Raw genomic sequence first — 13,603 nt, 5'->3', positions numbered from 1 at the left:
ATTTTTTTCTGTAATGGCTAGTCAGTTTTTTTAACGAAAATTATGATCACAATTAAAATGCATCAAATGATTTTCTTGCAAATATATAATACATGTCATCCTTTTTATTCTGTTATATCAGTTTTAATACTACATTTTATAATTAACAAAGAATCAAGTTAGTGTTTAGAAATATATGTTGGTTTATTTTAATTCAACTCTTTAAAAAGGTACTAAATCTTTAAAGGTGGAATTCATTGAAGATGTTTAGAGACTTAAAATAAAGCTTCTCATTTCGATTAAGATTTTGGCTAAAATTAATACATTAAATGTGGTTACTTAGTTCAAATAATAAGAAAAAAATATACACTTAGCATGATTTAATTTGCTTACAATTATCTCAGGGATTTATAAATTTTATAAATTTATTAAAATGGGAACTAAGAAAGGTAATCTTATTTAGGGAATGGTACGTAATGCTGTTCCAGCAAGTTAAGATAGTTATCTGATATAGTCTCTCTGAGGGCTATATTATTTATTATTATAATATGTATAGTATGTTTTGTTTCATAATTTTCTTACCAAGGTCATATGAATTATGAAATTTAGCACACTGACAATTTTTAAGACTAAACAGTTTTGTCATTGAGTTAGCTTCTACTTCTCAAATTCAGGCTCCTAATTTTGTAGTTTTATTTTCTGCAAAATATGTAACTACACACAGGAGTATGGGAAGACTTTAATGTGCACCGAGTTTGTGGATATATATGAAAATATTTGTAGTTTTTTAAAAATTTGGGGGACCTGTAATATGCTTAAAAGAAGAACAGTTTTCAAACACATTATAAAGCCTTAGCTTGGGATGCTGGGTGGCTCAGGGCATGATCCCAGTTCAGGGATCAAGTCCCACACCAGGCTCCTTGTGAGGAGACTCACAGCAGCCTGCTTCTCCCTCTGCCTATGTTTCTGCCTCTCTCTGTGTCTCTCATGAATAAATAAAATCTTTAAAAAAAACAAAAAGCCTTAACTTAATAAACAGCTAAGTGGTATGAGAATTACAAGACTATGTATTAAACTCTCCCTTTCCAAAGATTCTAGTTGGCAAAATTTAGCTGTTAAAAACTTGATATTTATAGTCTTTTTCCTAATAATTCGTAGTTTTTCCTGTACCATCCTCATCCTATGTCTTGCTCATCCTAATACCCACCGTATTTTGATTTCTCCTCTGCTGTCTAGTTTGGATGGTGCTACCACTATATACTCCCCTGCACTCCATGCTAAAGATGAATTTTGGCTTCATCTTTAACTTCCTTTTCTGTTACCGGCCATATATGATCAGTCACAAGTCCTAAACATCTAAACATAAGCAACTCTACAATATGTACTGTATTATTCATTTTCCTTCATTTTTCATTCATTCAACAGATGTTTATTAAGTGCCCATTTTTTTTGCCAGGTACTTGCTGGGGAATATAACAAGAAATAAAGTGACCAGTTCCTGTCTTCATGTTTATTTGCATTATAGCAGAGGAGATAGATAATAAACAAGTAAAAAAAAAGATAATTACAGATTATTATAATTGCCCAATATGTAGAAACAGGCATGATGATAGAACAGTGATGGGGGCAGCTACTCTGGAGAGGATTGGGTAGGATAGGCCTGATTTTGACAGCTGTTCAGGGGTTCTGAGCGTAGAGGACAGCAAGTATAAAGGCTCTGACACTAGGAAAGACTTAGCAGGTTTAAAGAAAAGAAAAGGGGTTCCACGCTGGTAGAAGGCAGGCAGTGAGAGAGTCTGGGATGAGCAAATGTAGAAGAGGTGGACAGGAGGTTATTTACAGGGCCCTGGGGTATTTGGCAAGGAGTTGGGATTTTAGTTCAGTGCAATGTGAGTGTCATGATTTGATTTATGTTTTCAGAATATCACTGTGAGAAGACTGGTGGAAAAGAGGGACAGTTAGTAGGCTCTTGTAGTAGTACCGAGTGGAATTATAGTGATAACCTTATAGGGTCTTATTTGTGATGATAGAAGACCATGGACAAATCTGAGATATATTTTGGAAACAGAACAACTGGCACTTACTGATATGTTAGATTTAGGGAACTGGAAATTGAGGGGGAAAACAAGGATAAAGAATGAATTTTAGGTTTTTGATTAGACCACCTATTCTGAAAGTAAGATCTACAGACTTCTGGGGATGGTGGGGGATTGGGTGGGGACCTTGGGGCTCTTTGAAGTGGTCTGCAAGATCAGACAATTCTTACAATATAAGGCATTATTTGTTAAACCACTGATGTCTTAACTTGAATCAGTGCACACACTGCACTATAGTATAGAGTAGCCTTTGTATTCTTTACATGTTCTGTAATTATAATAAATGCAACTTTCATTTTATTTATTTATTTATTTATTATTTATTTATTTATTTATTTATTTATTTATTTATTTATTTGATGGAGAGAGCACAAGCAGAGAAAGTGGCAGGCAGAGGGAGTGGGAGAACCAGTCTCCCCACTGAGCAGGGAGGCCGTTGGGGGCTCAATTCCAGGACCCTGGGATTATGACCTGAGCAGAAGGTACTCAACCGACTTAGCCACCCAGGTGCCCCTTGACTTTCATTTTTGAATGTCTTTGGTGAAGCAGTTAAAGAGTATTACTATTTTTTATCAAATCTCGACTTTTGAGTACATGTCTTTTAATATGTGTGATGAAATGGGAAGAAATCTTAGTACTATTGCAGCAAATCAAAATTGTATCAAGGCAAAGCATTTGTGCAGTTGTTTGAAGAGCAAGCTGAGCAGCTGCTGTTTTCACAAGCACCATTTCTGCTTGGAAGAATGACTGAAAGACTTTTCACACTTGGGTGTTTTGTGGACATTCTCTTGAAAATTAAGTGCCAGTCATTTAATGAAAAAACAACTGGATATTATTTATCACTAATGACAAAATTTGAACTTTTAAAGTGAAAATTGGAATTTTAGAGAAGTTATATTCATCACTATGACTGTGATGTCTTCTCATATTTGAAGACTTTTCTGACAAAATTAGTTGTGGGATTAAGGAAAAAAAATTTTTTTGATTCATTTAATGAAATGGTCAATGTTTAGATGATCTGAGTAACCCAATGAACTAAAATTTTCCAGATGACCAATGCATGGTGTTACAAAATCAAGCATGAGTAAAAGACATAACATAGTAAAAAAAAGTTCATTGATTTGAGAGTCCACATGGCAGTTAACCTTTAAGAATTTGCCACCTGTCAAGTTTGGTGTACTATCAAAGGAGAATATCCACAGTGATATCTATATTGGATATTAAAATATTCCTCTATTTTCCAACTATACATTTGTATAAGACCAGATTTTAAAAAATATACTCTTGCCAAAACAACATATTTGAACAGATTGATGTAGAGCTGCTTCTCTGAAGACAGACATTAACGAAACTTGCAAAATGTAAGGCAGTGCCTCTCTTATTTTTTAAAATATAGTTATTTTCCATAAAAATTTGCATAAACATGTAATGGGGTTATTGCTGTTATTTGTAAATGAATTAGTATGTATTTTAATAATTTTTCAGTTTTAATTTCGATTATGGGAAATACTGATAGAAACATGACCCACAGGCACAAAAGGTCTTTGGGGTCCTCAGATAAAGAGTCCCCAAAACCCAGAAGCTTGAGATTTTAGGGGCCAGACCAGCTGAGAAGATGGTGATACATACAAAGAGATAAAGAATATTAGAGGAAGAGCATTATTTTATTTTTTTAATTTATTTTTTGGAAGGATGGGAGATGGAATTCTTGATTCACGGTAGAGATATATAGACAGTTGGATATTGGTGTTTGTAACTCAGAGCTCAGAACATACGACTGTAGTAGAGGTACAGATTTCATAATAATCATATAAAGATGGTATTCAGAGTCATCGGACTGGATGGGATGACTTCAGAGACAGGTTTAAAGAAAAAGATGTTTAAAAGAGATTTATTTATTTTAGAAAGGAGGGGGAGAGAATGCATGTGTGAGCATGTGCATACGAGTCAGGAGAGAGGTAGAGGGAAAGCCATCTTCAGGCAGACTCCCTACTGAGCTGAGCACACAGGGCCTGGGACAGGGCTTAGTCCCATGTCCTGTCCCATGAGATCATGACCTGAGCCCAAACCAAGGATCAGATGCTCAACCAACTGAGCCACCCAGGTGCCCCCCCCCCCCCAAAAAAAAAGAAGATTTAAGTCTTAGAGCACTCCAATATAAATGTTAGATAGCAGGGGCGCCTGGGTGGCTCAGTCAGTTAAGCATTAGCCTTCAGCTCAGGTCACGATCCCAGGGTGTCCTGGGAGTGACCCCTGCAGTGGGGGGGGGGGCTTCTCCCTCTCCCCCCTGCTCATTTGCTCTTGCTCTCTCTCATTTGTTCTATCTCAAAGAAAAAAAAAGTTAGGTAGGAATAGGAACTTACAACAGCTGTAGTGTAGGAGACAAGCCAGAAGAGTAAGAGATCACAGAACATTTTAGGAAAGTGAGATTCTCAGTTGTGTTGAAATCTGGGTGAGGTCAAGAGGACCTTGGTGAGGGGCCTTATCATCTCTTGACTGTTGCCATAACAACTTCTTCTTTTCTTTTTTTAAAGATTTTATTTATTTATTCATGAGAGACTCAGAGAGAGAGGCAGAGACACAGGCTGAGGGAGAAGCAGGCTCCTTGCAGGGAGCCCGATGTGGGACTCGATCCCAGGACTCTGGGATCATGCCCTGAGCCAAAGGCAGACGCCCAACCACTGAGCCACCAAGGCACCCCTGTTGCCATAGCTTCGTAACTGTTCTTGCTTATGTTTGTGAACTCCTCTACTCTGTCACATGACAAGAAAGACTGTCTTTCACAAGTAGTGGAATTCTCTCTCTTATGTGCTTGAAACCCAACATTAACTCTCTTGTACCAACTGAATAAAGTAAATATCGTAATTTTTTTCATGAGCTGACACCTCTTTGTTGTTAAGGTAACCTTCTACTACAAACTCTCCACCACCTATCTCCTTCTACCTGCCACTACAAACTCTCCACCACCTATCTCCTACTACCTGCCAACTTTAATTTGAACCTACTTTATAAGGTGTTGTGCTATGCTTTTGGGTATTTTCATGTGTTTTTTTCCAATTTCCAGAATTCTTCTCTTCCTTGGCTCATTTAAACCTTGTTAAACTTTTCCTCTTCATTATTTAAAACCCAATTTAGGCAGCACCTTCTTTGGGCAGCCTTTTTTGATTAAAGATTGGTTGCCCAATTTGGTGAATTGATTATGAATTTGATCATGATTTCCTCACAATGACTTTAGACTTATTAAACTGTAATAATAATTATTTGATGTTTTTACGGCAGACATACATGCATTCATTCATTAAATCAATATTGATTCAGCACCTATTTTGTGCCGAGCGTTGACCTAAGCACTGGGGATACAGCTGTGGATGACACATACAGGTCCCTGCGATATGGAATTAATAATCTAGAAGGTTGAATACATATTTAACATATCTTGCATATTAAAATGTATTTTTATTTATGATGAGATTAGTGGAGATAAAATATGAATATTTCTGGCATTTGATAATATGATAATGGTATGAAGTATATAAGCCTTGACACATTCTTTTGTAATAGCATTAAGAATCTAGTGACGCATAGAACCATGTTAGATATTATGCAAAGAAAATTTTGTTGCTTTTTATTCATTGTACATATTAAGCTTACACGAAATACGAGAATTTCATACAGATGTTAAATTTCTAAGCATAGGCATTTTGACCTTTGTCAAGGATACTGTAGAAATGAATACTCTGTTATGCAGAGTGTTAGGTTAAATCACTTATATGGTTTCTTTGATTTTTATGGTTTTTTGGTTTTGGTGTTTTGTTTTGTTTTACTTTGGCTTCCTTCCTTCATAATTTTGTTGACTTCGACATTGTCATTCATTGATAGGTATGATAAAGTCCACTTTATTATATTATAAGCTAGCACAAATTTCTCAACTGTGCTCTTAGGATTAGTCAAATTGTGGGATATTAGAAAATGTTACACAAAGAAAGCATTTTATGATTAAGTTAAACATAAGTGAGGTTTTAAAAGAGTTTGTTTTTTATCAGCTGCAGGCATGCTTGGATCCTTTAAAATCCCATTATTTATTATGAGGCTCTAGTAGTGATTTATATTGTAAGTAGTATTTCGTAGAGGTCTTTGACCTGGAAACCCTTTTTTTCACGGAGTATTTTGTGATACTAGATGTGGGACACTGTGGGACACTAGATATGAAATGCTGATTTTAATGATTTGGATTTCACAGTAAAAGATTTTAATTCATTACCAGAGTTCTCTTTCTCCTTTCCTCTCCTCCCCTCCTTGGATCTAACAGTATATAAAATCCAATCCAAAAATAGATAAATATGATTATATATCATGACCAAATGAAGTTCATCTCAGAAATGAATACCAGCTTAACATTAAAAAATGAGTCACCATACTTCAACATTTTAACAAACAAAAAAAGCTATATAATCATCTCAGATACAGAAAAAGCATTTGACAGAAATTTAACATCTATTTTTTAAAAAATATTTTAGCAAAGTAAGAATAGAAGACAGTGTCTCAACCTGATAAATTAAGACATCTACGAAAAATGTACATCTTACATTATTAATGTGAAGGGACCATATTTTTCTAAGATATATGTCTTTGACATATTGATTATTTTAAGCTGGTTAACGATACTGCAAACACAGGAAAAGCTCTAAGAACCAACTATAAATTATCCTTTTGTATGAGACATTTATAAGAAAAAGCTCCCATTTATAAGAGGTCTCCCTTGCTGTACCAGAAAGAGGGTTTGACTCAATTCCTAGAAATTGATGAGAAATTCCTAGAGATGGCAGTGAGTTAAATCTGCATAGCAACCTTACTATGTTGTTTACTGTGCTTTTCCTGGTAACTTCCCACAAATGACTCCCAACATCTTTGTCTTTGGCTGAAGGCAGTATTTAAGTTGATGGCTTTGACCAGGTTGGGGAGCTGCTCAATTTCCCTGAGTTGCTCCTATGTATATGGAAGATATATATGTTATCAAACCTTTCTCCTGTTAACCTGTCTCATGTCAATTTGATTCTTACAGCAGCTAGAAGAACCATGAAGGGTGACAGAAAATCTTTCCTCCCCAACCCTGAAAGGAATCATAAAAGGATGTTTGCTCTCTACTTAGGTTCATTGTACTGGAAGTTCTAGTCATTACAATGGGGCAAGAATCTCCAAAAATCTACTTGAATAAATGAATTTAGCAAGGTTGCAGTGTGTGTGTGTGTGTGTGTGTGTGTATGAATTTATGTAAGTATGGTGTCCTTTGATATATGGCAAGGATGACATAGTAGTGTAGTGGGAGGTGGAGTAAAGACTATTTCAATATATGATGTGAAATCAATTGGATATCCATATAGAAAAAAACCTAAATATTGACTTTACCTTGTGTCATACAAAAATTTAATTCCAGGTCAGTTATAGATCTAAATGTGAAAGATAAAACAGTAAGGCTTATGTTAGAACTATGAGATATTAGATTAGGGAACTAATTCTTTTTTTTTTTTTTTTTTTTCTTATTTATTTATGATAGTCACAGAGAGAGAGAGAGAGAGAAAGAGAGAGAGAGAGAGGCAGAGACATAGGCAGAGGGAGAAGCAGGCTCCATGCACCGGGAGCCTGACGTGGGATGCGATCCCGGGTCTCCAGGATCGCGCCCTGGGCCAAAGGCAGGCGCTAAACCGCTGCGCCACCCAGGGATCCTAGGGAACTAATTCTTAAATAGTACACAATGATATTGTAAAGGAAAAGATTGATTAGACTATATTAAATTTATGAATTTCTGTTCGTTAGTTAATTGAAAGATGCCATTAGAAAGGTTTTAAAAAAGACAAGTTACAGAATGGAAGGAAATATTTATAATACAAATGATCCATTTTTTTAACTGCTTTTTAAAGAATATAATGAAATGAGGATGTGTTTTAGTTTCTCTGTTAATCCCATTTAAATGGATCCTAGTTTTTTTTTTTTTTAAACCCATAAGTTATATTTTAGTTACAAAATAACATTTATAAGGAACCTAGAAATACTCTTGACATTGTGGAGAAAAAGTGTTGGGTAGGGCAATAGCTGTGTCTTGTTTGTCCTTCAATTCTTGAGCCTTGTGCAGTAGGTGATACAGAATTAGTTTTCAGCTTATGTTTACTGAGTTAATGGATGGATATTTTTAATTACAAGCAATGTATGTGTAAAAAGATAAACACCCTTGTAGGAAGACTGGCCTTTTAAGCTTAAACCTAAAAATTACAGTAAGAATTATATATATTTTTTATATATTTGGATATACATAACAAAAGTACTAACATTTTTAGAATATGAAGGTGGGATGCATTTTAGTGTATAACATTTACCACATTTATGGGAAGCTTATCATGGTAATTGTCTTCGCATCTTGGCAAGGGGAAGTGGAAGCCTGTTTGGTCTCTAAGGTATAATGGAAAGGAGAGAATTTCATCTCACAAAATAGGATTTTCTAAGGACATAATACTACTATGGAGAAATGGACTTAGTTGAGAGAGTGCATACTATTTGTGTTAGCTGAACAGAGCTTTGGATTTAGCAAATGACAGTTATAAGAGTATGGGATATCTTAATGGATACTTTTTGAAAAACTAGGTTAAACCTAATTGAATATAAGTCTGGGGCATATGATGAGCAAAAAGACTTGGTAATGATGACATTATTTACATTTCAACTTTATGTTTTTGCAGAGTTCTAAAGTTCCAGTTGCTTCAGACAATGGATGAGCAATCACAAGGAATGCAAGGGCCACCTGTTCCCCAGTTCCAACCCCAGGTAACTTGGTCTAATGAAGGCTGGTGTGTGTGTGTGTGTGTGTGTGTGTGTGTGTGTGTGTGTAAATAAAATTACAGTTCCTTTAGGGAAATAAGCCAAAAAAGTGCTAATTATGCATGTCCAAGTTTTAGAGTTGTGTATATTTTTAAGTAGTGTTTTAGAATACTTAGTTCTCATGTATGAACATTAAAAAAAAAAGAGAGGAACTTTAGATTTTTGCTTTAATTGAATCAAAGACCTGTAGGCTTTGAGAGTTAATAATAGACTTACGGGAAAAAAAAAGAACACAGGTGAGGCTGTGCCCAGCTTGTGGAGGTGACTGTGTATTTGTTGCCTGTCTTTGCTTGGACTGACTGATCCTGCCTTACCCACAACCGCCTTGCATTATTGCTACTTTTCTCATGTTCTCTGACGAGTAGTATATTTCTTCTGTTAGGTGGTTGCTTGTTTTTTTTGGTAACAAAAGGAAGAAAAAAGAATGTTTTATACAAAGCTTGCCATTAAGCTCAATATGTAATGATATCTTTGAAATAATAAATACCCCCATGGAGGGGCAAAACCTCATTTTTGTAGGCATTCATAAAAGCCACAGTTTTTGATTTTTGTTTGATGCATTCTGTAATAGTCTCAAATTTACTCTGCTTATCTTACCTCAGTTTCGCTTATATAGTAATTCTGAAATTGAAGAATTGATGGATGTTCTTTCAAATGAGTTGTGTAGGGCAGCCCGCGTGGCTCAGTGGCTTAGCGCCACCTTCAGTCCCGGGTGTGGTCCTGGAGACCCGGGATCGAGTTCCACGTCAGGCTCCCTGCATGGAATGGAGCCTGCTTCTCTCTCTGCCTATGTCTGTGCCTCTCTCTCTCTCTCTGTGTGTATCTCTCATGAATAAATAAATAAAATTTAAAAAAATGAGTTGTGTAGTCATACAGGTTTGGGGGGACTTGTACTGACAGTTACTTTTTGACCATCCTTGCTCAGAGACTTTCTTATTCTAATTTTATGAAGCACATTTTAAATTTCAAAGAGGAGGACCTAGGGTGTAGTGTTTTTCACCCTTATTTGACTGTGGGACCCCTTTTTTTAAGCACACCTATTGACCTCTCCCAGATTGGTATCTAAAACACAGTTCAGAAAGTACTGCATACACATAAACTACCTTTTCTGCCTCTGTGATTTTGTTCAGTTTGCACCCTCATTTTTCTCTCCGGTTTTTGAAAACCTGCTCATCTTTCCAGCACCACCTAAAATGCCATTTCTATCATGAAGCTATTTCTGATTTTCTGAATGTAATATCTTTTCTTGGAAGCCTGATGATACACATTCTTTGCATGTCTTCTGGTAGTTCGGACACCTTTGTGTTCTCTGTGGACATTTTCTTACCTCTATTGGGTTAAACCCTCCTTGAGGAAGAGGACTGTCTCTTACTTTGGGTGCCCTGTGGTACTGCCCTTCCTCATGTGGAGCAGGGCCTCAGTAAGAATACGTAATTGTAGCCAACCAGGGACTCCTTCAAATTAAGATGTTTAGATTAGCCCTTTACCTAACTGAATTTTACATTGCTTTTCTTTGTTATACTTACCTGAATTCTCTGTATTCAGAAAAGAGACCCTTTAGCTTAAAGTAAGGCAAATACTTTAATTTCTTTATTTTTAAGGTTTAAATTCCAGTTAGTTAATACACAGTGTCCAGTAGTTTAATTTCAAGATGCTTGTTTTTTTAAAATCTGTCCATGTTTTGTGCTCTGGTCATAAATTCCCGAGATTGTATTAAGCAACTTCTAAGTATTCAGATAGATAGAAACTTAAGATAGATAGATTCTAAGATAGAATCCTAGAGCCAGTTTTACACATCAAGGCCAACACTATTGTTTCACAGTCTATTGTTTCTAGTGAAGACCGTAAAAGAAGCAGTTCTGAAAATTAGGCAGTTCATGTTATGATTTTGAAATCCACAGTTTGGAACAGCCGTAAGTTTCAAAGGGGGGAGAAAAAAAGCACTTTCATTTTTGCCTCCTACTGAGTCACCAACCAAGAAAGGTCGGAGTGGCAGTAGGAGGCAAAAATGAAAGTCATTGTTTTCCTATGAGACACAGGCTGCCACACAGCATAAATTTCCAGATTATATACGTGGTTCTGCATCTCTTTTCACACTGTTCGCTTTAGCTTGTGCCTCCTGCTGCTGCTCCTGTGTGGGTGGACCTCTCGCCCTGTTGGAAGCAGGCAAGTGTCATCCCAGGTCCTAGCTGTCTGTGGCAGGTGGGGGGAAGGGAGAAGGATTTTGTCCCCCCCACTCCCCATCCCTGCATTCAGACTGATAGTGTGAGATAGTGAAAGAAAGATTACCTGACAAGAGCTTATAGGCGTTACTGCTTATTAAGTCTTTGAAGAATGTTACCGCTCTCAGCAGCGTTATTTTAAAGGGCTGGGAAAGGACAGTGTGCTCGGGGTTGACAAGCTTCTTTTGTTTTGTTCCAGGCCATTGGCCTGAATAACCGGGGTGATATGGCAACATATGGTTAGCCAAGTGACTTCTTTCACTTTTGTAATGCTAATATGATGTGGACATAAACAGAAATCCAGGGAAGTCAGCTTTCTGAGTGTCAAATACCAATTATGCCCTGTTACAATGATGAGTGATGTATATTCTTGGCATATCTTTCCTTGTTCCGAGATGAATACTCTAACCCCATGATGCATAATATCTGGTCTCATTTTTAGTATAGGAGTTTCTTTCTTTCTTTCTTTCTTTCTTTCTTTCTTTCTTTCTTTCTTTCTTTCTTTCTTTCTTCTTTCTTTCTTTCTTTCTCTTTTTAGATTGTGAGATTTAGGTATCTCTTCAAATGTGTTTTTGTATTACTGTCATTCTCTTGAACTTAGGGAAAATTTGTTCTATCAGCTTCCATTTTTTCCCTTACCTTCTTTTCCTTCCTTCTTCTCTCCTTTGATTCCTTCCACTAAAGCCTAGAAGATACTGCAAGGGAATTTTGACTAGATTTTTATTCTATGTATTCTCATTGCTTTAGGACTCTTATTTGTGGAACAATGGATTGGGCTGAACTTCTTAAAAAAAAATACAGACTGTGTACAAGATGTTGACAGATAAATAGTAAAATGTTTACTTTCTACTATGAGACTAATTTGAAACAAGGGAAATTTATAACTAACTTTTTTGAGTATTTTAATTAGTGGTCATTGATTGAAGAGGGCTATGGTACATTCACATTTTTATCCTAAATTTAAATATAAACAATTATTAATTGGTACAAATCTAATTTCTGGGGCTGATTAGAAGGAGGAATAATTTTAATTATAATCTTCGGGGCTTAGATTATAATTATTATTTGTTAATTTGTAGATATCTGCTGTTATGCTTTGGCTACCTATTAAGGAGGGAAAGCATCCCACATCTACAGGTAGAAAAATAGTCTTTATTTTACAGCTTGGAAGATATGAGAATCTGGTTTTGCAGTTTTCCAATCCAAGCAGTAAGGTAGACTGACCATTCCTTTAAGCTTCATGGCAGCCCAAACTACAATCCACTTTAGTTTTGCATCTCTGTGGAAGGAGTATGGAGAGGTGAGAGGAGATTTACCTCATAGAATGTCAGACTAGTGATCAAAGTGTGTTGTGGGCCAGAGTGAAGCAGTCCCCTGTGGACTCTACTGAGTGGGTAGGATTTTTAGACATGGTAACTATATTACCTTCTCCTCTTAGCTTATCTTTTTTTTTTTTTTTTAAGATTTTATTTATTTATTCATGAGAGAGATACAGAAAGGCAGAGACATAGGCAGAGAGAGAAGTGGGCTCCATGCAGAGAGTCTGACGTGGGGCTTGATCCGGGGACTCCAGGATCACGCCCTGAGCCAAAGGCAGATGCTCAACATGGGAAGATGCTCAACGTCTGTGGAGCCACCCAGGAGTCCCTCTCTTTAGCTTATAGAATTTCTTTGTGAAGTCCTCATTTAATTTATTATGATAAATTGATTTTGCCAAGGTACCTATCATACAGCATTGAATAGGGCTTCTATTTTGAGGCGTTTTTTTTTTTTTTTACAACTTTAGGTGTAATATTCTCCTTTTCACAGTTTAATTCATTGAATAACTTTATTGGTAAAGGCAGAGGAGAATGAGCAGCAGCTATTTTAAGGAAAGAAGACTCTTGCCATAGTTTCAGTTCATGACCATGAACATCAAGTAACCCTTAATTATATGTGTCAGCAGCCATATCCGGCTCACCCGGCTCCTCAGTGACTACTTCATCTTTTCTCTCCTCAGCCCCCAATACTTTGTTCCCTATTCTCACTCTCAGCTAACACCCTTGCTTCCTACTTTACTTAAAGAAAAACTGAATCAGAAGAGATCACCCACAGATTCCTGCCATGGATATCTTCCAGAATCTGTACTCATGTGATCTGCCTTTTCTGTTATCAGATGAACTGAGCCAGTTGTTCTCAAAGGCCAGCTCTCCCATGAGCACCAGATCTCATTTCCATCCCCTGCTTATTTCCGCTTTCTTTACTGAGTCCTTCCCATTATATATGATTGTGCTGTTACTTCTTCCATCAAACAACAAACCAAACCAAAGCAACTCAAAAAACAGTGTTTGAAGTCCTCCTTCTCCACAGCTATTGACCTATTTCTCTGCTGCCTTTTATTGCAAAGTTCCTAGAAAGATTTATTTGTAGTTTTGTCTCATTTCTCCTTTCACTCTC

The 13,603-nt window shown here is 36.5% G+C and overlaps 1 protein-coding gene across 15 annotated transcripts in view; it reads left to right on the top strand.

The window, feature by feature from the left end:
• Positions 1-13,603, top strand: part of NEK7 (NIMA related kinase 7) — a 158,453-nt gene that overhangs the window by 55,978 nt on the left and 88,872 nt on the right. For 14 of the 15 annotated variants that reach the window (XM_038541971.1, XM_038541968.1, XM_038541958.1 and 11 more), the window contains one exon: positions 8,807-8,891. In XM_038541971.1, coding sequence (XP_038397899.1) covers positions 8,835-8,891 — 57 coding nt within the window. In that variant the 5' untranslated portion in view covers positions 8,807-8,834. Of the gene's footprint in view, positions 1-8,806; positions 8,892-10,984; positions 11,112-13,603 lie in introns of those variants that run through there. The other variant, XM_038541972.1, reaches the window with a different exon arrangement.

This window comes from Canis lupus, chromosome 7 (assembly GCF_011100685.1).
Source record: "Canis lupus familiaris isolate Mischka breed German Shepherd chromosome 7, alternate assembly UU_Cfam_GSD_1.0, whole genome shotgun sequence".
Taxonomy (NCBI): domain Eukaryota; kingdom Metazoa; phylum Chordata; class Mammalia; order Carnivora; family Canidae; genus Canis; species Canis lupus.
This window is presented reverse-complemented; position numbering and strand designations above follow the sequence as displayed.